Raw genomic sequence first — 22,687 nt, 5'->3', positions numbered from 1 at the left:
TGCTCAGTGTGCATGCCCAATATACAGGTGCCCGTGTTTGCTAGTGGCGTTACCCGGTTGGCCCTGCTGCACATCCAACCAGGCAATAACGCTTGTGACCCAGATCTATGTAAATGACGGATGGAGTGATATGTTGCTCTGGCCTTCATACATCGTTCTAATGTGTATCCAGGATCTGATATGTCGGCCCGTTGGCTGGGGACACATCGCTCCGTGTGTACCCAGCTTAAGGTGGCTGGATACCTTAATCAGGCCCTGTTGTCATCCACAAATTATGAAGGCAGGAATTAAGCCTCTCAATCCATTAGGAATATGCTAATTCCGTGCTTCATTCCTCAGTAAAGTCAGCAATTTGTCATATGTCGGCATGTTGAACTGTTTACAAACCATCCCTGGTGGTCTTTTACCTTCTCATGGCGGCTCCAGTGTGGCTTTCAGGTCCCGGCTGCCATGTGTCCGTCACTTCCAGATCAGACCACTTAGGGACTGTCATTTTTTGTATCCCCCCCTCATCTCTAAACCTAATCCCTCCCCTTAACTCTCCCCTACTGCCTAACCCTAACCCCCTCCCTCCATGCAGCCTAACCCTTATCTCTGCCCCAGAGCCTAACCCTTACAATCTCTAACTCTAACCGTCGGCATCTTCAGAATGTCGACATTTCGCATTACAACATTTCAGATGTCAACATGATAACATTCTAAGGATTGGCAACATGGTGCCTGTTGACAGTTTGAACCATGTAGACATTTTCATGTTGACATTGTGGTGTTGACACGATAACTGACGACCATGTGACTGGATACTGTATGGCGTAGGCTGCAATTCATTATATTGTTTCAATACAAGCTACAGGATACAGCACACTTTAGAAGGGGACTACGGGCTTCTGCGTGCACTGTGGCAGGGCAATTCCTGTATTTTCCACTGAACGATTTACCTCAGGGAGTTCATAGGCAATAAACATCTCAGAAACATTTGTATAGTTATAATTTGTGTGGATTTAGATGTTGCGCTGCACTATTTTACCTTTCATCAAGTCACAGAATTGCTCTGTTTACATCCAGAATCCCACAGTTGTTGTCACCCAGGTTGCACTGCCATATTTTTGTGAGTGTCTGCCCCACGAGCCAAGTGCCTGGCTGACCTCGATCGGTAAGCTGCTCTGCCAGCAGTAGTGTGCATTACAGGAGACAATAACATACAGTACAATCCCACAAAATGAATCAGAGATGGAAATTTCTGCCTCACAGTTTCTTTATTCTCCACTTAAACAGCGCAGCGACATACTACTTACATAATCCATCGCGGCAGCGTCCAGCTGGCAAAACGTGAGATTGTGGAATTGATAAAGGTATAAAATACCCATATATCACCTTCATATCTATGAATATATCCCTCTTTGTATTTTATAGACTATATATAACATTCAGTGTTAAAATGCCCAAAGTCTGTCAATTATATAGAACAAGGGAAGGAAACCTGTGGCAATTCCAGCTGCTGTGGAACTACACATCCCAGCATAACCTGCCACAGTTGTGCTGTTAGAGTATGCTAAAACGGCGTCAGGCCATGCTGGGATGTGTAGTTCTACTGCATCAGTAATACCACAGGTTGCCCACCCGAATTACAACACATTGCGGAAGTGTCATGGAGGCATAGATTTACACCACAGTTGTAACGAGTGAACCACCGTTGTCCTTAACAACGGTAACTATATGAAAATACTGAATGGTAACTATAGGAACATGTAATAACATTACCATCAAGGAACAAGCGTTGCACTGAATCACAGTAACCTATCAGCAATTACATTATTATCAGACTAAGCCACAGGTTCTCAAACTCGGTCCTCGGGGGCCCACACAGTGCATGTTTTGCAGGTCTCCTCACAGAATCGCAAGTGAAATAATTAGCTCCAACTGTGGACCTTTTAAAATGTGTCAGTGAGTAATTAATACACCTGTGCACCTGCTGGGTTACCTGCAAAACATGCACTGTGTGGGCTCCCGAGGACCGAGTTTGAGAACCTCTGGACTAAAGCAAGGTCGGCCATGAAAGCATGTATTTAATTGGTCGCTGCGGTTCAGGACCTACCTGCACTGTTAGTAACTGAACCCTAGTGGTAAGTTTATTTAGGGGGACATGCCCATTTAGACCATACTTGCCTACTCCCAAAAATCGGGTGGCCCTCAAGCCCCCCGGAAGAACAAGCAAGTCTCCTGACTTGACAAGAAACCCCCCTGCCCGGCCGCCCAGTGATAAAAGTGAAGAAGTGAGCCAGTGGAGAAGTTGCCCATGGCAACCAATCAGCATTGACGTAACAATTATAATTTGCATACTATAAACACATACAGAGCAGCTGATTGGTTGTTATGGGCAACTTCTCCACTGGCTCCCTTCTCCACTCTTTTCACTGGGCGGCCGGGCAGGGGGTTTCCTGTCAAGTCAGGAGACTTGCTTGTTCTTCCGGGGGGCTTGAGGGCCACCCGATTTTTGGGAGTAGGCAAGTATGGTCTAAATGGGCATGTGATATGTTTAGACCAATGGGGAAGCACTTGCATAATGAAGTCAATTTTGAGTCGATATAAGCATCTATTTGATGGTCTGCTGTGGTTTAAAGTTGTTTTCTAAGTCGATTTTCAGTAAGTTTTTCCTTTAGTAAATACCAGATTTTCAAAATCGCCTGAAAATCGACTTAAAATCGCCTGGAAATCAAAATCAACCCTTAGTAAATTTACCCCTAGTGTCAGGTCCCGTGGTTCACCGAGAATGCTTAGATCCAAAGTAAGAATGCCTTCAGACTATAGAAAGCTAACACCCCAGGTTGTTGTTACCAGCTCGTAGTTTACTATTGTCAGGAAACTTTACAGAACACTGGGCGATTTATTGCTGCGGGCGTTTCATCATATCATGCAGATTTGTGTGTTATCGTAAAAATGACATAAAATCCCTCTCTGACGCCATGAAACACTAAGGAATGGTTGCATTAAATGCACATAGAGTGCACCTGGCTCAAACTGCACCCAGGAGAGGGACAATAACTCCCATAAACCCTTGCTTTATTACCCTGAAAGGTTAAGCGCCGCCGCCATATATTTCCCGGAGACGCAGGGAGACCTGTAACGGAACACGGCAAATGTATCTGTGTCTGTGGCTGCAGCTTCTTATCACCCATTCTTTCCTTCTCCATACTAGGATACAGCCGTCGTTCATTGCAGTCACAGACGATTCGCTCTGCTTTATTTTATTAAAAGTCCACAGTTTCCCGTCCGTCCACAGCCAGTTAGAGCGCTCGCCCACGGACTTCAGCCCTGAAATTCAGAGAACACTTTATATTGCTGTATGGGTAAAATATACCTCCATTGGATTACGGTTTTACATTTACTTGAGCCATATTAATTGCAGTAAAACTTATATAGTATATGCATATTGAGTTTTACTCAATACCAAATTCCTAAATAGATCAGCATCGACTGATATCAATTAACATTAGCGCGGAATACTATGCATGGAAAGCATTGGCAGTAACAGAACACTGCCACCATGTGGCCAGCAACTGTAGTATTAAATGGCAGTAACAGCAATCTCACATTGCACATTAAAAAGTACCAATGGGACTTATGCACAGTTGGGAACTGTATCAACATCTGTTTGGAGAGCCGGACAGTACCAAGCCACCCTCCAGAGGCCAGTGATCTTCTGAATGCCCAGGAGACTCACAAATTCTGGGGAGTTCTCTCTGACGTATGTGACACTAGAACAGCCTTCCGGATTCCATCCTTCCGATGACAATGCGTAGCTGGGAGACCAGTGCCGGGCAGTCGGCAGAAGTAGACAAGTATAAATTAGGGGATTGATATACAGCAGTGAAATGACAGACTAGGGGCCTAATTCAGTAAAGATTGCTAATTTTTGCACTTGCTGACCTCTTTTGCGCTTGCTGACCTCTGACCTCAGCTGCCCAGCATGCTGACCTCTGCCTCCCCCTCTTCATCGAGCAGAAATTGCGATTGCATAACAATTTCTGCTTAATAGCACTACCGAGGCCCGCCGCCATGTTTCTGATCGCGGCGGCTACGTGTGACATCACGCAGTCACTGCGATCATGCCCACGCATCGCCCCCCCGTTTCCTAAACACCGCCCCCATTTGTCCACCCCCGCAACGCGCCGTCTCCTACTAGGAAATGGAGCGTTGCCCCCCACCAACCCACCACGCGAACTCGGTGCATGCGCAGGACGAGTGCTGCGCCTGTGCCCGCGTGTTTTTTAGCATTTTTTTTGCGTTCTGCGATCCAACCTGAATTACGCCCTAGGTAGGATGAGGACATGTGGCAAGGGTAGAGCAACTCACTAACTTACAGGGCTCAAAGCAGGTAAGAAAGCTATGGGGGTAATTCCAAGTTGATCGCAGCAGGAAATTTTTTAGCAGTTGGGCAAAACCATGTGCACTGCAGGGGGTGCAGATATAACATGTGCAGAGAGAGTTAGATTTGGGTGGGTTATTTTGTTTATGTGCAGGGTAAATACTGGCTGCTTTATTTTTACACTGCAAATTAGATTGAACACACCACACCCAAATCTAACTCTCTCTGCACATGTTACATCTGCCTCCCCTGCACTGCACATGGTTTTGCCCAACTGCTAACCAAATTCCTGCTGCGATCAACTTGGAATTACCCCCTATATCGGCAACATTAACGATGTCAACATTATGTCAATATATTGTGGCTGTCAACATGGCACTTGTCTACATAATGCGATGTCGACCAGTTTGTATCGCACCTTCTTTCTAAAGCTTCCAATCTTACTAGACAAAAATATACAAATTACCTAATTAGAAATGACAGTGACGCCTGGATATAAAATAATAATTAGTATAATTCCTAAAATAATACAGCACATTACAGTGACCATGCGGAGTCACACTATGAATTTTGTTGTGTAATACATTTGTCTTCCTGTCTTACCAATCCAAAATGGCTTCTTCCCAGAAAACTTCCAGAGCCAGCTCATATCCGCCTCCGAATGCACGCTGGTTAGATGGCTGTTAGACCTGAAATGTATAATGCGCAATCACATCAGACTCTGGCAGTTCTGAATATTGGGCCTAATTCAGACCTGATCGCAGCAGCAAACTTTTTCTCTAATGGGCAAAACCATGCGCAGTGCAGGTGGAGCAGATATAACATGTGCAGAGAGAGTTAGATTTGGGTGGGGTGTGTTCAAACTGAAATCTAAATTGCAGTGTAAAAATAAAGCAGCCAGTATTTACCTTGCACAGAAACAAAATAACCCACCCAAATCTAACTCTCTCTGCACATGTTACATCTGCCCCACCTGCACTGCACATGATTTTGCCCATTAGAGAAAGACTTTGCTGCTGCAATCAGGTCCGAATTAGGTCCCTAATAAGGTGGATAAAGACCCGATAGGATAGAATTTACATCGAGAACTCTTATTGCCATTAACCCGGACCATAATTCAACAACAGACCAATAAATCGTTATAGAAAACTACTGGAATTAATTGTGCATGTCAGCGTGCCCACCAACCCATATGAACATAGTGCTCTGTGTATGTATAAAACCTGGATTAAGAAACAATTGGTCTTTTCTATGCCTCGCGGTGTGTTACACGGAAGACCGCGTCCGTTATTATCGTTATACTAAGACTAGGAGTAACGAGTGGATCCCGCACAGCAGGCGGGCCCTGTTTCTTACCTCTGTGCGCAGTCGTGCTCCGCCCCCTCCCAGGTGGACTTTTGTAGAGTGTTGTGATAATAACAGTGTTTCTGATGAAGGGTCCACCCTGCCGGACATTCCCTGAGCTTTCTATCCTGCAAAACAGGATCGCAGGCTTGATCAAAGTGATATATGTAACGCAAGCAGTTCAAGGACATAATCTGATTTATTGCTTTCTGCTCCTGTACATTATACTGTCAGTCTGCAAACTATCATCTAATGGGGAGAACAGAGAGCTACTTCCACTCGGACACAATGTCACATTAACCCTCAGGACACCAGCAAGTAACGCACAAGTGGGCTGATTTCATAGAATGGTGCAATATGCATGATGCATTGTAACCCGTATCAAGTAAGACACTGGGGGTTATTCAGACTTGTTAGCAAACCAAAAAAGTTAGCAATTGGGCAAAACCATGGTGGTCACTCCGAGTTGTTCGCTCTGTATTTTTTTCTCGCAACGGAGCGATGTCGCTAATGCGCATGCGCAATGTCCGCACTGCGACTGCGCCAAGTAAATTTGCTATGCAGTTAGGTATTTTACTCACGGCATTACGAGGTTTTTTCTACGTTCTGGTGATCGTAATGTGATTGACAGGAAGTGGGTGTTTCTGGGCGGAAACTGGTCGTTTTATGGGTGTGTGCGAAAAAACGCTACCGTTTCTGGGAAAAACGCGGGAGTGGCTGGAGAAACGGGGGAGTGTCTGGGCGAACGCTGGGTGTGTTTGTGACGTCATTCCAGGAACGACAAGCACTGAACTGATCGCAGATGCCGAGTAAGTCTGGAGCTACTCAGAAACTGCTAAGAAGTGTCTATTCGCAATTCTGCTAATCTTTCGTACGCAATTTTGATAAGCTAAGATTCACTCCCAGTAGGCGGCAGCTTAGCGTGTGCAAAGCTGCTAAAAGCAGCTAGCGAGCGAACAACTCGGAATGAGGGCAAATGTGCACTGCAGGTGGGGCAGATGTAACATGTGCAGAGAGAGTTAGATTTGGGTGGGGTGTGGCCAGGGCCGGATTAAGCCCTTGGGGGGCCCAGGGCACCCAAGACAGGGGGGCCCCCCATCAGCAACCACCCCCCCAGGGGCAAAAGCAGGATTCGGAAGGGGGTTTCCTTTGATGCACGCACGTGTCTGTGTGTGTGTGTGTGTGTGTGTGTGTGTGTGTGTGTGTGTGTGTGTGTGTATGTATGTATGTATGTATGTATGTATGTATGTATGTATATATATATATATATATATATATATATACATACATACAGTGGTCGAAGTGGAAATTTTGAAGTGGGGGTATGCAAAAGTCAAGGACACAATTATGCGCGTGCAGGGGGTGTGGTCACACAAAGGGGGCGTGGTCACACAAAGGGGCGTTTCCAGTGTAGTAGAACCCCTTATACTAACTAGTACTGGTGCCCCTTTCCCCTGATAGCACACGGTACGAGCTGAAATTCACATTATAGCACACGGTACGAGCCGAAATTCACATTATAGCACACGGTACAAGCCGAAATTTACATTATAGCACACGGTACAAGCCGAAATTCACATTATAGCACACTGAATGAGCCGAAATTCACATTGTAGCACACTGAATGAGCCGAAATTCACATTGTAGCACACTGAATGAGCCGAAATTCACATTGTAGCACACTGAATGAGCCGAAATTCACATTGTAGCACACTGAATGAGCCAAAATTCACATTATAGCACACTGAATGAGCTGAAATTGTGACAGCAGGGACAGCCAGAGTGACGACAGGGAAAGAGAGAGTGACGACAGGGAGAGAGAGAGTGACGACAGGGAGAGAGAGAGTGACGACAGGGAGAGAGACAGTGACGACAGGGAGAGAGAGTGACGACAGTGACAGCTGGGAGAGAGAGAGTGACAGTAGGGACAGGGACGGTAACGACGGAGAGGTGACAGCAGGGGAACATTACCTCATTTGTTGCGGGTGAGCAGCGGGTGGCTGGCGGCAGTGAGCGGCGGGCGGCTGGCTGCGGTGAGTGGCTAGCGGGGCGGGGCGGCTGGCAGCGGTGAGCGGCTGTGAGCTAGTACAGCGCTTTACACTACCGCTTGCCGCCACGCAGGGATGGGGAGCAACATGTGCAGCAGGGTGGCCACTTCCCTCGCCTCCTGCTGCACTTTAATTTCCTCCTTTCCGGGTCAGTGGAAGAAGTATACCACCCCACTTCGACCACTGTATATATATATATATATATATATATATATATATGTGTACAAAAGAAACTGGTAGCGCCACAGATGTAGTATCAAAGGTGTAAACAACAGTATTAGGAAGAGAGTGTTCTGAGTAGATTAACAAGAAATATATATATGTTCCCTGGAGGACACTCCCTATAGGCTATTAGGGCGTCAGCTTATGGACCTCAAAAAACATATAGGCACTGGTACATATGCCTAGAGATTAGAAATTGGTACAGGAGGATGAGGTACTTGCAAGCGACCAAAGGTGTCAAATTAATAATATAAAAACCAGGTGTTCAATAAATATATAAAAAATTTAATTTCAGAATATAACACACTAAAAAAGGGGGGGGGGGGTATTTCATAAAGGATCAATTTTTTTTTTTTTAAATGTAAACAATTTTTTTAAAAAATGCAACCTAATCAATAAAATCTGGTATAAAAACAGCAGAGTTGAAGCTAAAAAGTTACAACACATACACCAAAAATTAATGAAAGGTCCATAAAAGCATGAGCAATAAGTACAAAATCTGCAGGATAAACGTAAAAAGGAGTAAAAAATTGGGAGAGAGGTAGCTTAACTTCGATAGTAGAGGTATATTCAGAGTAGCACCCAACGCGTTTCGTCCCTCATGGACTTCATCAAGGGGTGGTAAGAGGCTAGAGACAGAACATATTTATACCTCCTGGCTATGGGAGGTGTTAACAGCATCACTTCCTGTTTGTTAATTAGTGAATTGCTGTGGTGGTATCAAAGTACGTATATAAACACCTAGACATAAGATGAATGAGATAAGGAGGCCCACTAGTATATTCAGTTACAAAAACGATGTTAAATAGAGCTGTGAGAACGTATATAACATAAAAGACGAATCAGTCCGCCAACTTCCGGTCCGGACTGTGTAGAACGTCATATCCGCCCCACTTCCGCCCCTCTTCCGGTGGCATTATATCCGTTGTGCGCATGCGCCGGCTGGGCAACGTGCGATGCGGATCTCTTGTGTGCCTTTACTGATAAGGACGGTGGCCATCTTTTTGGTTATCCAAACTTGGATGAAGTGCTGCTGCGAGTAAAGGTCTTCAGTATGTTTGTCACTTAGGAGGGCGGCGGCCATCTTTTTGGTTATTAAAAGACGGAATGAAGTCCTGCTGCCAGTAAAGTCCATAGACTGCGGTCTATATAGTTCAATGTTCTAATACGTAAATTATAGGTTTAGATATGTGTAAACCTTTGGAGTGGTTTTGTATATTGGATGATGCATCTCCCCAGGGGGTACATAGAAAACGAAAAAGATAAAGAGGCATATAAATAAATAACAGGCATGGATATGTCACATGACAAATACGGGATGATTCTTAGAGTGGGTAGGCTATGGATATTACTTGCTAGAGGATATAAATATATGCAAACAATATATAAAATATACAATATAAAATTTAAAAACATATATTAGCAACGATGGGGGAGAACGAATATAAATTAATTAATACGCAGAAGGCGGGAAGAGAATACAGATAATAGTTGGGTACAGCATGAAGGAAGTGCCCAAAGTGATGTGAATAGAACATCATCCATAAGCTTCCGAGATATCCCAAAGCGAAAGTTCCCTCAGCGCCTCCGGTTTTACAACACCCGGTATCCCAAGGGGGTCTCCCATCCTTGTACTGACCGGGCCCAACCTTGCTTAGCTTCCAAGATCGGACGGTGTTGGGCGTCCCCAAGGAGGTATGGTTGTAATGTATAGGGCTGGGTAGGAGACGGGGTCTCATAAAAGCAGTGGATAACATAATGAACTCACTAGTGGCAGAGAGGATAGGCAGAATTAGGAAGTTGTTACATGCCTCGATGCCCTTTTCATGTTCTATGCAGGTGTATAAAGATTGCACATCAATTGTGGCCCACCTGTAGGTATCCTTCCATTGTAGTGGTTCCAAAAGGTTCAGAACCGATGTGGTATCCTTAAGAAAGGCCGGCAGTTCCATCACATATTTCCTCAGGAATATGTCCACATATTCTGACAGATGTGAAGTCAGAGAGTCAATACCTGCCACTATTGGCCTACCAGGGGGGTTGTCCAAAGATTTATGTACCTTTGGGAGAAAGTAAAAAATGGGGGTGGTGGGGTTAGAGTTTAGGAGATACTGGAATTCATCTTTCATCAGTATCTCCTTTCTAAAAGCCTTCAGAAGCATAAGTCTTAGTTCTTCCACGAAAGGTTCTTTAGGGTCACTTGGCAGTGGGGCGTAGGATGACCGATCTCCTAGCAGTCTGAGTGCTTCTGCAACATAGGCTTCTCTGTCCATAATAACTAACCCCCCCCCCTTTGTCAGCCGGTTTTATAACAATGTTTTTATTTTCTTGTAGGTGTTTGATGGCTTCCGTCTCTCTGTTTGAGAGATTCTTCTCCTTTACAGATGAGATGTTAGCATCAAGTAGATCCTTTTTAACTAACTCATAGAAGAGACCCACATTATGACCCTTTGATTCCAAAGGGTAAAATTTGGAAGTAGGTTTCAAGCCTGATTTTGATTGTTCATAATTCTGTATCACTGCGTCCTCTTTTTTTATGAAGTGTCGTTTAAGTGTGATTTTTCTTATGAATTTATTCAAATCGATGAAGACATCGAACTTATTCATGCCCTTTGTAGGTGCAAAGGAGAGGCCTTTGTTAAGAAGTGTAGTCTCATGGTTCGTCAAGGCGTGGCTTGAAAGATTGAAGATACCTTTGGGTATAGGGGGTTCTATACGAGATTTCGTCTTTTGTATAGTCTTCTCCCTCCTACCCCCGCAACATCCTCTTCGTCTTCGAATCTTTTTTTGCGAGGTGTGATGTTTTTCATTCTTGCAGGTGTCTTCGTTGTATCTCGGGGGTGGTGGTGGTTCGTACCTGGTGATAAAAAAGACTCCTGTGTAGTGGAGTCTAGTCTCTGTAACGCTGCAAATCTATTGGTTGTTTTGAAGTTGTGTAATTCCTGGGTCTCTTTGGTAGTAGGTCTAGGGCCTCTGAATTTACTAGGGACAGTTTTCCAATACTCCCTTCTTACTTTGGGAGCTGCCTGTCCTCCTTCAGAGAAGCGACTCCAATTCTTAACCTGGTTATTTTCATAGTCGTGTCTGTCTCTAGCGAATTTCCTTTCTTTGTTTCTGATAACCTCATCTTCTATGCGTTCCAGCTTTTTATTCAGTACCTTCTCATTAATCCTGAAATCCTCTTTGTCTTTGTGTACTTCCATTTTACTCTCAGCCTCTTTTATTTCTACTTCTAGGTCTGAGATAATGCGTTTTTTCTCCGTAATCAGTAATTTCATGAGATTAATTGAACAGTTATGCAGGGTTTTATCCCATTCTTGTAGGAAATCTTGGTTCTCCTTTCCAAAGGTAGGCTGTTTCATTATCCTTAAGCCCCTCGGGACCCTATTAACACTGACATAATGTTCTAAACCCCTGATGTCCCACCATGCTTTTACTTCCTTGGTTAACAATCTTTCAATATTCCAAAACATGTCATCCAAGTCATTATTGGTTGGTTCAGTCTCGGGGATAGTAGTCTCATTGAAAATCTTTTGGCACACATTACTCCTTTTATTAGTGCGTTCATTTATTCCAAACATACTGTGTTCGATACTGGTTCACTCCAGGCAGCTGGAAGCAATAATACCAAGAAAAAAGATGTGTACAAAAGAAACTGGTAGCGCCACAGATGTAGTATCAAAGGTGTAAACAACAGTATTAGGAAGAGAGTGTTCTGAGTAGATTAACAAGAAATATATATATGTTCCCTGGAGGACACTCCCTATAGGCTATTAGGGCGTCAGCTTATGGACCTCAAAAAACATATAGGCACTGGTACATATGCCTAGAGATTAGAAATTGGTACAGGAGGATGAGGTACTTGCAAGCGACCAAAGGTGTCAAATTAATAATATAAAAACCAGGTGTTCAATAAATATATAAAAAATTTAATTTCAGAATATAACACACTAAAAAAGGGGGGGGGGGGGGGGGTATTTCATAAAGGATCAATTTTTATTTTTATTTTAAATGTAAACAATTTTTTAAAAAAATGCAACCTAATCAATAAAATCTGGTATAAAAACAGCAGAGTTGAAGCTAAAAAGTTACAACACATACACCAAAAATTAATGAAAGGTCCATAAAAGCATGAGCAATAAGAACAAAATCTGCAGGATAAACGTAAAAAGGAGTAAAAAATTGGGAGAGAGGTAGCTTAACTTCGATAGTAGAGGTATATTCAGAGTAGCACCCAACGCGTTTCGTCCCTCATGGACTTCATCAAGGGGTGGTAAGAGGCTAGAGACAGAACATATTTATACCTCCTGGCTATGGGAGGTGTTAACAGCATCACTTCCTGTTTGTTAATTAGTGAATTGCTGTGGTGGTATCAAAGTACGTATATAAACACCTAGACATAAGATGAATGAGATAAGGAGGCCCACTAGTATATTCAGTTACAAAAACGATGTTAAATAGAGCTGTGAGAACGTATATAACATAAAAGACGAATCAGTCCGCCAACTTCCGGTCCGGACTGTGTAGAACGTCATATCCGCCCCACTTCCGCCCCTCTTCCGGTGGCATTATATCCGTTGTGCGCATGCGCCGGCTGGGCACCGTGCGATGCGGATCTCTTGTGTGCCTTTACTGATAAGGACGGCGGCCATCTTTTTGGTTATCCAAACTTGGATGAAGTGCTGCTGCGAGTAAAGGTCTTCAGTATGTTTGTCACTTAGGAGGGCGGCGGCCATCTTTTTGGTTATTAAAAGACGGAATGAAGTCCTGCTGCCAGTAAAGTCCATAGACTGCGGTCTATATAGTTCAATGTTCTAATACGTAAATTATAGGTTTAGATATGTGTAAACCTTTGGAGTGGTTTTGTATATTGGATGATGCATCTCCCCAGGGGGTACATAGAAAATGAAAAAGATAAAGAGGCATATAAATAAATAACAGGCATGGATATGTCACATGACAAATACGGGATGATTCTTAGAGTGGGTAGGCTATGGATATTACTTGCTAGAGGATATAAATATATGCAAACAATATATAAAATATACAATATAAAATTTAAAAACATATATTAGCAACGATGGGGGAGAACGAATATAAATTAATTAATACGCAGAAGGCGGGAAGAGAATACAGATAATAGTTGGGTACAGCATGAAGGAAGTGCCCAAAGTGATGTGAATAGAACATCATCCATAAGCTTCCGAGATATCCCAAAGCGAAAGTTCCCTCAGCGCCTCCGGTTTTACAACACCCGGTATCCCAAGGGGGTCTCCCATCCTTGTACTGACCGGGCCCAACCTTGCTTAGCTTCCAAGATCGGACGGTGTTGGGCGTCCCCAAGGAGGTATGGTTGTAATGTATAGGGCTGGGTAGGAGACGGGGTCTCATAAAAGCAGTGGATAACATAATGAACTCACTAGTGGCAGAGAGGATAGGCAGAAAGGGAGTTTATACGCTACTAATGCACAAGAGTGATTTTTACGTATTTGTGCCATGGGGGCTTCTGGGAGTTTCCACTAAGTGCATCATGCTCAAGATACTGCCTTGGAAATCCAGGTGTTGGCCAAACTAGTTTTTGTAGGATAGGCCCAAGAAGTAGTGAGCAGTGCGGTGTATGTGTCGAAAAGGAGGGTTTTTTTGGGGGGGAGGCAGGAGTGAAAAACATGGGGAACGGAATGGCTTATATCACAGGAACGGAGCTATTTCATACCCTTCATTGAAGCCATCCGGATGGAGCGTGTTCAGTTCGTATATCCAAAACATCTCTCTCCTGGAAAGGAGATTCGAAAGGTCTCCGCCTCTATCTCCCAGTGCTACCAGTTCAATCCCTTTGTACGTTAATGCCTCTGGATCCGAGTTGTGGCAAAGATTGAAGTGTTTGGATACTGCATGAGTGAGGACTTTGTTCTTGATATTCCTGACATGTTCCTGGATACGTATTTTAAGGGGTCTCTTAGTTTTCCCAATGTACTTTAGTTTGCAGGAACACTCCAGAAGGTAGATCACCGATGGGGTATTACAGTTGATGAATTGTTTGATACGATAGTCCTTGTTAGTTTTGTCATTGTGGAATGATTTCCTATTTGGATGGAGGTATCTACAAATGTTACACCTACCACATTTGAAGCTTCCCACACATTTAGGCATCATGCTTACGACTTCTGGGTTCCTCAGCATACTTGGGGCTATTAGATCTTTCAAACTCCTGGATTTTCGAAAGACCAATTTAGGCTCTTTAGTGAGGTAGTCTTTAAGTATGGGGTCCATGAGCAGAATATTCCAGTGCTTTTTAAGGACGTCCTTAATAAGTTTCTCATGTCTGCTGTACGTCGTGATGAACTTGACTGTGTCCTCCTTGATGTCCTTAGGTTTATACTTTAGAAGGTCCCTTCTTTCTAAACCTTTAGTCTTGGTTGTGGCTTCTTCTAGGAGTCGGGACGGGTACCCCTTTTCCTTAAATCTTCCTTTGTACACTTCAAGTTGTTGATCTCTGTCCTCTGCCTTCTTGCAATTCCTCGCTATTCTATTGAATTGGGAGAAGGGGGTATTGTCCTTCCATTGTTGCCGGTGATTGCTTCTATAGTGGACATAACTATTCATGTCCACCTTCTTAATGTAATTGCTTGTGATGATTTCCTCTCCTGAATGTGTTAGAACAAGATCCAGGAACTCGATCCGTTCTGTGTTCTCATTGGCCGTGAATTTGAGGTTCATGCTGTTGTCCGAAATGTAGGTTAAAAATTCTTTAAAACTCAACTGGTCTCCCTCCCAAATTAATAGAATATCATCTATATAGCGTTTGTAAAAGATGATATTCTGTTGGTATGGGTGATTGGTATAAATGTAGTCATTCTCCCATTGTCCCATGAACAGATTAGCAAAACTAGGTGCGAAGATAGTACCCATAGCTGTTCCACAAGTTTGAAGATAAAATCCGTCTAAAAATGTAAAATAATTATGTTTAAGTATAAAATTCATGAGCTCACATAAAAATAGTCTATGATCCTCTGTAATTTGAGGGTCCAGAATTAGGAAGTTGTTACATGCCTCGATGCCCTTTTCATGTTCTATGCAGGTGTATAAAGATTGCACATCAATTGTGGCCCACCTGTAGGTATCCTTCCATTGTAGTGGTTCCAAAAGGTTCAGAACCGATGTGGTATCCTTAAGAAAGGCCGTCAGTTCCATCACATATTTCCTCAGGAATATGTCCACATATTCTGACAGATGTGAAGTCAGAGAGTCAATACCTGCCACTATTGGCCTACCAGGGGGGTTGTCCAAAGATTTATGTACCTTTGGGAGAAAGTAAAAAATGGGGGTGGTGGGGTTAGAGTTTAGGAGATACTGGAATTCATCTTTCATCAGTATCTCCTTTCTAAAAGCCTTCAGAAGCATAAGTCTTAGTTCTTCCACGAAAGGTTCTTTAGGGTCACTTGGCAGTGGGGCGTAGGATGACCGATCTCCTAGCAGTCTGAGTGCTTCTGCAACATAGGCTTCTCTGTCCATAATAACTAACCCCCCCCCCCCCCTTTGTCAGCCGGTTTTATAACAATGTTTTTATTTTCTTGTAGGTGTTTGATGGCTTCCGTCTCTCTGTTTGAGAGATTCTTCTCCTTTACAGATGAGATGTTAGCATCAAGTAGATCCTTTTTAACTAACTCATAGAAGAGACCCACATTATGACCCTTTGATTCCAAAGGGTAAAATTTGGAAGTAGGTTTCAAGCCTGATTTTGATTGTTCATAATTCTGTATCACTGCGTCCTCTTTTTTTATGAAGTGTCGTTTAAGTGTGATTTTTCTTATGAATTTATTCAAATCGATGAAGACATCGAACTTATTCATGTCCTTTGTAGGTGCAAAGGAGAGGCCTTTGTTAAGAAGTGTAGTCTCATGGTTCGTCAAGGCGTGGCTTGAAAGATTGAAGATACCTTTGGGTATAGGGGGTTCTATACGAGATTTCGTCTTTTGTATAGTCTTCTCCCTCCTACCCCCGCGACATCCTCTTCGTCTTCGAATCTTCTTTTGCGAGGTGTGATGTTTTTCATTCTTGCAGGTGTCTTCGTTGTATCTCGGGGGTGGTGGTGGTTCGTACCTGGTGATAAAAAAGACTCCTGTGTAGTGGAGTCTAGTCTCTGTAACGCTGCAAATCTATTGGTTGTTTTGAAGTTGTGTAATTCCTGGGTCTCTTTGGTAGTAGGTCTAGGGCCTCTGAATTTACTAGGGACAGTTTTCCAATACTCCCTTCTTACTTTGGGAGCTGCCTGTCCTCCTTCAGAGAAGCGACTCCAATTCTTAACCTGGTTATTTTCATAGTCGTGTCTGTCTCTAGCGAATTTCCTTTCTTTGTTTCTGATAACCTCATCTTCTATGCGTTCCAGCTTTTTATTCAGTACCTTCTCATTTATCCTGAAATCCTCTTTGTCTTTGTGTACTTCCATTTTACTCTCAGCCTCTTTTATTTCTACTTCTAGGTCTGAGATAATGCGTTTTTTCTCCGTAATCAGTAATTTCATGAGATTAATTGAACAGTTATGCAGGGTTTTATCCCCATTTTTTACTTTCTCCCAAAGGTACATAAATCTTTGGACAACCCCCCTGGTAGGCCAATAGTGGCAGGTATTGACTCTCTGACTTCACATCTGTCAGAATATGTGGACATATTCCTGAGGAAATATGTGATGGAACTGCCGGCCTTTCTTAAGGATACCACATCGGTTCTGAACCTTTTGGAACCACTACAATGGAAGGATACCTACAGGTGGGCCACAATTGATGTGCAATCTTTATACACCTGCATAGAACATGAAAAGGGCATCGAGGCATGTAACAACTTCCTAATTCTGGACCCTCAAATTACAGAGGATCATAGACTATTTTTATGTGAGCTCATGAATTTTATACTTAAACATAATTATTTTACATTTTTAGACGGATTTTATCTTCAAACTTGTGGAACAGCTATGGGTACTATCTTCGCACCTAGTTTTGCTAATCTGTTCATGGGACAATGGGAGAATGACTACATTTATACCAATCACCCATACCAACAGAATATCATCTTTTACAAACGCTATATAGATGATATTCTATTAATTTGGGAGGGAGACCAGTTGAGTTTTAAAGAATTTTTAACCTACATTTCGGACAACAGCATGAACCTCAAATTCACGGCCAATGAGAACACAGAACGGATCGAGTTCCTGGATCTTGTTCTAACACATTCAGGAGAGGAAATCATCACAAGCAATTACATTAAGAAGGTGGACATGAATAGTTATGTCCACTATAGAAGCAATCACCGGCAACAATGGAAGGACAATACCCCCTTCTCCCAATTCAATAGAATAGCGAGGAATTGCAAGAAGGCAGAGGACAGAGATCAACAACTTGAAGTGTACAAAGGAAGATTTAAGGAAAAGGGGTACCCGTCCCGACTCCTAGAAGAAGCCACAACCAAGACTAAAGGTTTAGAAAGAAGGGACCTTCCAAAGTATAAACCTAAGGACATCAAGGAGGACACAGTCAAGTTCATCACGACGTACAGCAGACATGAGAAACTTATTAAGGACGTCCTTAAAAAGCACTGGAATATTCTGCTCATGGACCCCATACTTAAAGACTACCTCACTAAAGAGCCTAAATTGGTCTTTCGAAAATCCAGGAGTTTGAAAGATCTAATAGCCCCAAGTATGCTGAGGAACCCAGAAGTCGTAAGCATGATGCCTAAATGTGTGGGAAGCTTCAAATGTGGTAGGTGTAACATTTGTAGATACCTCCATCCAAATAGGAAATCATTCCACAATGACAAAACTAACAAGGACTATCGTATCAAACAATTCATCAACTGTAATACCCCATCGGTGATCTACCTTCTGGAGTGTTCCTGCAAACTAAAGTACATTGGGAAAACTAAGAGACCCCTTAAAATACGTATCCAGGAACATGTCAGGAATATCAAGAACAAAGTCCTCACTCATGCAGTATCCAAACACTTCAATCTTTGCCACAACTCGGATCCAGAGGCATTAACGTACAAAGGGATTGAACTGGTAGCACTGGGAGATAGAGGCGGAGACCTTTCGAATCTCCTTTCCAGGAGAGATATGTTTTGGATATACGAACTGAACACGCTCCATCCGGATGGCTTCAATGAAGGGTATGAAATAGCTCCGTTCCTGTGATATAAGCCATTCCGTTCCCCATGTTTTTCACTCCTGCCTCCCCCCAAAAAAACCCCTCCTTTTCGACACATACACCGCACTGCTCACTACTTCTTGGGCCTATCCTACAAAAACTAGTTTGGCCAACACCTGGATTTCCAAGGCAGTATCTTGAGCATGATGCACTTAGTGGAAACTCCCAGAAGCCCCCATGGCACAAATACGTAAAAATCACTCTTGTGCATTAGTAGCGTATAAACTCCCTTTCTGCCTATCCTCTCTGCCACTAGTGAGTTCATTATGTTATCCACTGCTTTTATGAGACCCCGTCTCCTACCCAGCCCTATACATTACAACCATACCTCCTTGGGGACGCCCAACACCGTCCGATCTTGGAAGCTAAGCAAGGTTGGGCCCGGTCAGTACAAGGATGGGAGACCCCCTTGGGATACCGGGTGTTGTAAAACCGGAGGCGCTGAGGGAACTTTCGCTTTGGGATATCTCGGAAGCTTATGGATGATGTTCTATTCACATCACTTTGGGCACTTCCTTCATGCTGTACCCAACTATTATCTGTATTCTCTTCCCGCCTTCTGCGTATTAATTAATTTATATTCGTTCTCCCCCATCGTTGCTAATATATGTTTTTAAATTTTATATTGTATATTTTATATATTGTTTGCATATATTTATATCCTCTAGCAAGTAATATCCATAGCCTACCCACTCTAAGAATCATCCCGTATTTGTCATGTGACATATCCATGCCTGTTATTTATTTATATGCCTCTTTATCTTTTTCGTTTTCTATGTACCCCCTGGGGAGATGCATCATCCAATATACAAAACCACTCCAAAGGTTTACACATATCTAAACCTATAATTTACGTATTAGAACATTGAACTATATAGACCGCAGTCTATGGACTTTACTGGCAGCAGGACTTCATTCCGTCTTTTAATAACCAAAAAGATGGCCGCCGCCCTCCTAAGTGACAAACATACTGAAGACCTTTACTCGCAGCAGCACTTCATCCAAGTTTGGATAACCAAAAAGATGGCCGCCGTCCTTATCAGTAAAGGCACACAAGAGATCCGCATCGCACGGTGCCCAGCCGGCGCATGCGCACAACGGATATAATGCCACCGGAAGAGGGGCGGAAGTGGGGCGGATATGACGTTCTACACAGTCCGGACCGGAAGTTGGTGGACTGATTCGTCTTTTATGTTATATACGTTCTCACAGCTCTATTTAACATCGTTTTTGTAACTGAATATACTAGTGGGCCTCCTTATCTCATTCATCTTATGTCTAGGTGTTTATATACGTACTTTGATACCACCACAGCAATTCACTAATTAACAAACAGGAAGTGATGCTGTTAACACCTCCCATAGCCAGGAGGTATAAATATGTTCTGTCTCTAGCCTCTTACCACCCCTTGATGAAGTCCATGAGGGACGAAACGCGTTGGGTGCTACTCTGAATATACCTCTACTATCGAAGTTAAGCTACCTCTCTCCCAATTTTTTACTCCTTTTTACGTTTATCCTGCAGATTTTGTACTTATTGCTCATGCTTTTATGGACCTTTCATTAATTTTTGGTGTATGTGTTGTAACTTTTTAGCTTCAACTCTGCTGTTTTTATACCAGATTTTATTGATTAGGTTGCATTTTTTTAAAAAATTGTTTACATTAAAAAAAAAAAAAAAAATTGATCCTTTATCAAATACCCCCCCCCCCCCCTTTTTTAGTGTGTTATATTCTGAAATTAAATTTTTTATATATTTATTGAACACCTGGTTTTTATATTATTAATTTGACACCTTTGGTCGCTTGCAAGTACCTCATCCTCCTGTACCAATTTCTAATCTCTAGGCATATGTACCAGTGCCTATATGTTTTTTGAGGTCCATAAGCTGACGCCCTAATAGCCTATAGGGAGTGTCCTCCAGGGAACATATATATATTTCTTGTTAATCTACTCAGAACACTCTCTTCCTAATACTGTTGTTTACACCTTTGATACTACATCTGTGGCGCTACCAGTTTCTTTTGTACACATCTTTTTTCTTGGTATTATTGCTTCCAGCTGCCTGGAGTGAACCAGTATCGAACACAGTATGTTTGGAATAAATGAACGCACTAATAAAAGGAGTAATGTGTGCCAAAAGATTTTCAATGAGACTACTATCCCCGAGACTGAACCAACCAATAATGACTTGGATGACATGTTTTGGAATATTGAAAGATTGTTAACCAAGGAAGTAAAAGCATGGTGGGACATCAGGGGTTTAGAACATTATGTCAGTGTTAATAGGGTCCCGAGGGGCTTAAGGATAATGAAACAGCCTACCTTTGGAAAGGAGAACCAAGATTTCCTACAAGAATGGGATAAAACCCTGCATAACTGTTCAATTAATCTCATGAAATTACTGATTACGGAGAAAAAACGCATTATCTCAGACCTAGAAGTAGAAATAAAAGAGGCTGAGAGTAAAATGGAAGTACACAAAGACAAAGAGGATTTCAGGATTAATGAGAAGGTACTGAATAAAAAGCTGGAACGCATAGAAGATGAGGTTATCAGAAACAAAGAAAGGAAATTCGCTAGAGACAGACACGACTATGAAAATAACCAGGTTAAGAATTGGAGTCGCTTCTCTGAAGGAGGACAGGCAGCTCCCAAAGTAAGAAGGGAGTATTGGAAAACTGTCCCTAGTAAATTCAGAGGCCCTAGACCTACTACCAAAGAGACCCAGGAATTACACAACTTCAAAACAACCAATAGATTTGCAGCGTTACAGAGACTAGACTCCACTACACAGGAGTCTTTTTTATCACCAGGTACGAACCACCACCACCCCCGAGATACAACGAAGACACCTGCAAGAATGAAAAACATCACACCTCGCAAAAGAAGATTCGAAGACGAAGAGGATGTCGCGGGGGTAGGAGGGAGAAGACTATACAAAAGACGAAATCTCGTATAGAACCCCCTATACCCAAAGGTATCTTCAATCTTTCAAGCCACGCCTTGACGAACCATGAGACTACACTTCTTAACAAAGGCCTCTCCTTTGCACCTACAAAGGGCATGAATAAGTTCGATGTCTTCATCGATTTGAATAAATTCATAAGAAAAATCACACTTAAACGACACTTCATAAAAAAAGAGGACGCAGTGATACAGAATTATGAACAATCAAAATCAGGCTTGAAACCTACTTCCAAATTTTACCCTTTGGAATCAAAGGGTCATAATGTGGGTCTCTTCTATGAGTTAGTTAAAAAGGATCTACTTGATGCTAACATCTCATCTGTAAAGGAGAAGAATCTCTCAAACAGAGAGACGGAAGCCATCAAACACCTACAAGAAAATAAAAACATTGTTATAAAACCGGCTGACAAAGGGGGGGGGTTAGTTATTATGGACAGAGAAGCCTATGTTGCAGAAGCACTCAGACTGCTAGGAGATCGGTCATCCTACGCCCCACTGCCAAGTGACCCTAAAGAACCTTTCGTGGAAGAACTAAGACTTATGCTTCTGAAGGCTTTTAGAAAGGAGATACTGATGAAAGATGAATTCCAGTATCTCCTAAACTCTAACCCCACCACCCCCATTTTTTACTTTCTCCCAAAGGTACATAAATCTTTGGACAACCCCCCTGGTAGGCCAATAGTGGCAGGTATTGACTCTCTGACTTCACATCTGTCAGAATATGTGGACATATTCCTGAGGAAATATGTGATGGAACTGCCGGCCTTTCTTAAGGATACCATATCGGTTCTGAACCTTTTGGAACCACTACAATGGAAGGATACCTACAGGTGGGCCACAATTGATGTGCAATCTTTATACACCTGCATAGAACATGAAAAGGGCATCGAGGCATGTAACAACTTCCTAATTCTGGACCCTCAAATTACAGAGGATCATAGACTATTTTTATGTGAGCTCATGAATTTTATACTTAAACATAATTATTTTACATTTTTAGACGGATTTTATCTTCAAACTTGTGGAACAGCTATGGGTACTATCTTCGCACCTAGTTTTGCTAATCTGTTCATGGGACAATGGGAGAATGACTACATTTATACCAATCACCCATACCAACAGAATATCATCTTTTACAAACGCTATATAGATGATATTCTATTAATTTGGGAGGGAGACCAGTTGAGTTTTAAAGAATTTTTAACCTACATTTCGGACAACAGCATGAACCTCAAATTCACGGCCAATGAGAACACAGAACGGATCGAGTTCCTGGATCTTGTTCTAACACATTCAGGAGAGGAAATCATCACAAGCAATTACATTAAGAAGGTGGACATGAATAGTTATGTCCACTATAGAAGCAATCACCGGCAACAATGGAAGGACAATACCCCCTTCTCCCAATTCAATAGAATAGCGAGGAATTGCAAGAAGGCAGAGGACAGAGATCAACAACTTGAAGTGTACAAAGGAAGATTTAAGGAAAAGGGGTACCCGTCCCGACTCCTAGAAGAAGCCACAACCAAGACTAAA

General features: G+C 42.6%; 1 protein-coding gene and 3 pseudogenes across 1 annotated transcript in view; 1 reads left to right on the top strand and 3 right to left on the bottom strand.

Annotated features, from left to right (window-relative positions):
- Nucleotides 1–2,246: 2,246 nt before the first annotated feature.
- The window catches only part of LOC134958707 (FRAS1-related extracellular matrix protein 1-like), a 364,054-nt gene continuing 343,613 nt past the window's right edge, over nt 2,247–22,687 (bottom strand). The window contains exons 33-35 of the mRNA XM_063941462.1: nt 5,723–5,838; nt 4,970–5,055; nt 2,247–3,312 (exon numbers count right to left, since the gene is read on the bottom strand). Coding sequence (XP_063797532.1) covers nt 3,077–3,312; nt 4,970–5,055; nt 5,723–5,838 — 438 coding nt within the window. The 3' untranslated portion in view covers nt 2,247–3,076. The remainder of the gene's footprint in view (nt 3,313–4,969; nt 5,056–5,722; nt 5,839–22,687) is intronic.
- LOC134963791 (5S ribosomal RNA) lies at nt 9,571–9,689 on the bottom strand (annotated as a pseudogene).
- On the bottom strand, nt 13,223–13,341 carry LOC134963790 (5S ribosomal RNA; annotated as a pseudogene).
- LOC134963789 (5S ribosomal RNA) lies at nt 18,497–18,615 on the top strand (annotated as a pseudogene).

Source organism: Pseudophryne corroboree, chromosome 9 (assembly GCF_028390025.1).
Source record: "Pseudophryne corroboree isolate aPseCor3 chromosome 9, aPseCor3.hap2, whole genome shotgun sequence".
Classification (NCBI taxonomy): domain Eukaryota; kingdom Metazoa; phylum Chordata; class Amphibia; order Anura; family Myobatrachidae; genus Pseudophryne; species Pseudophryne corroboree.
This window is presented reverse-complemented; position numbering and strand designations above follow the sequence as displayed.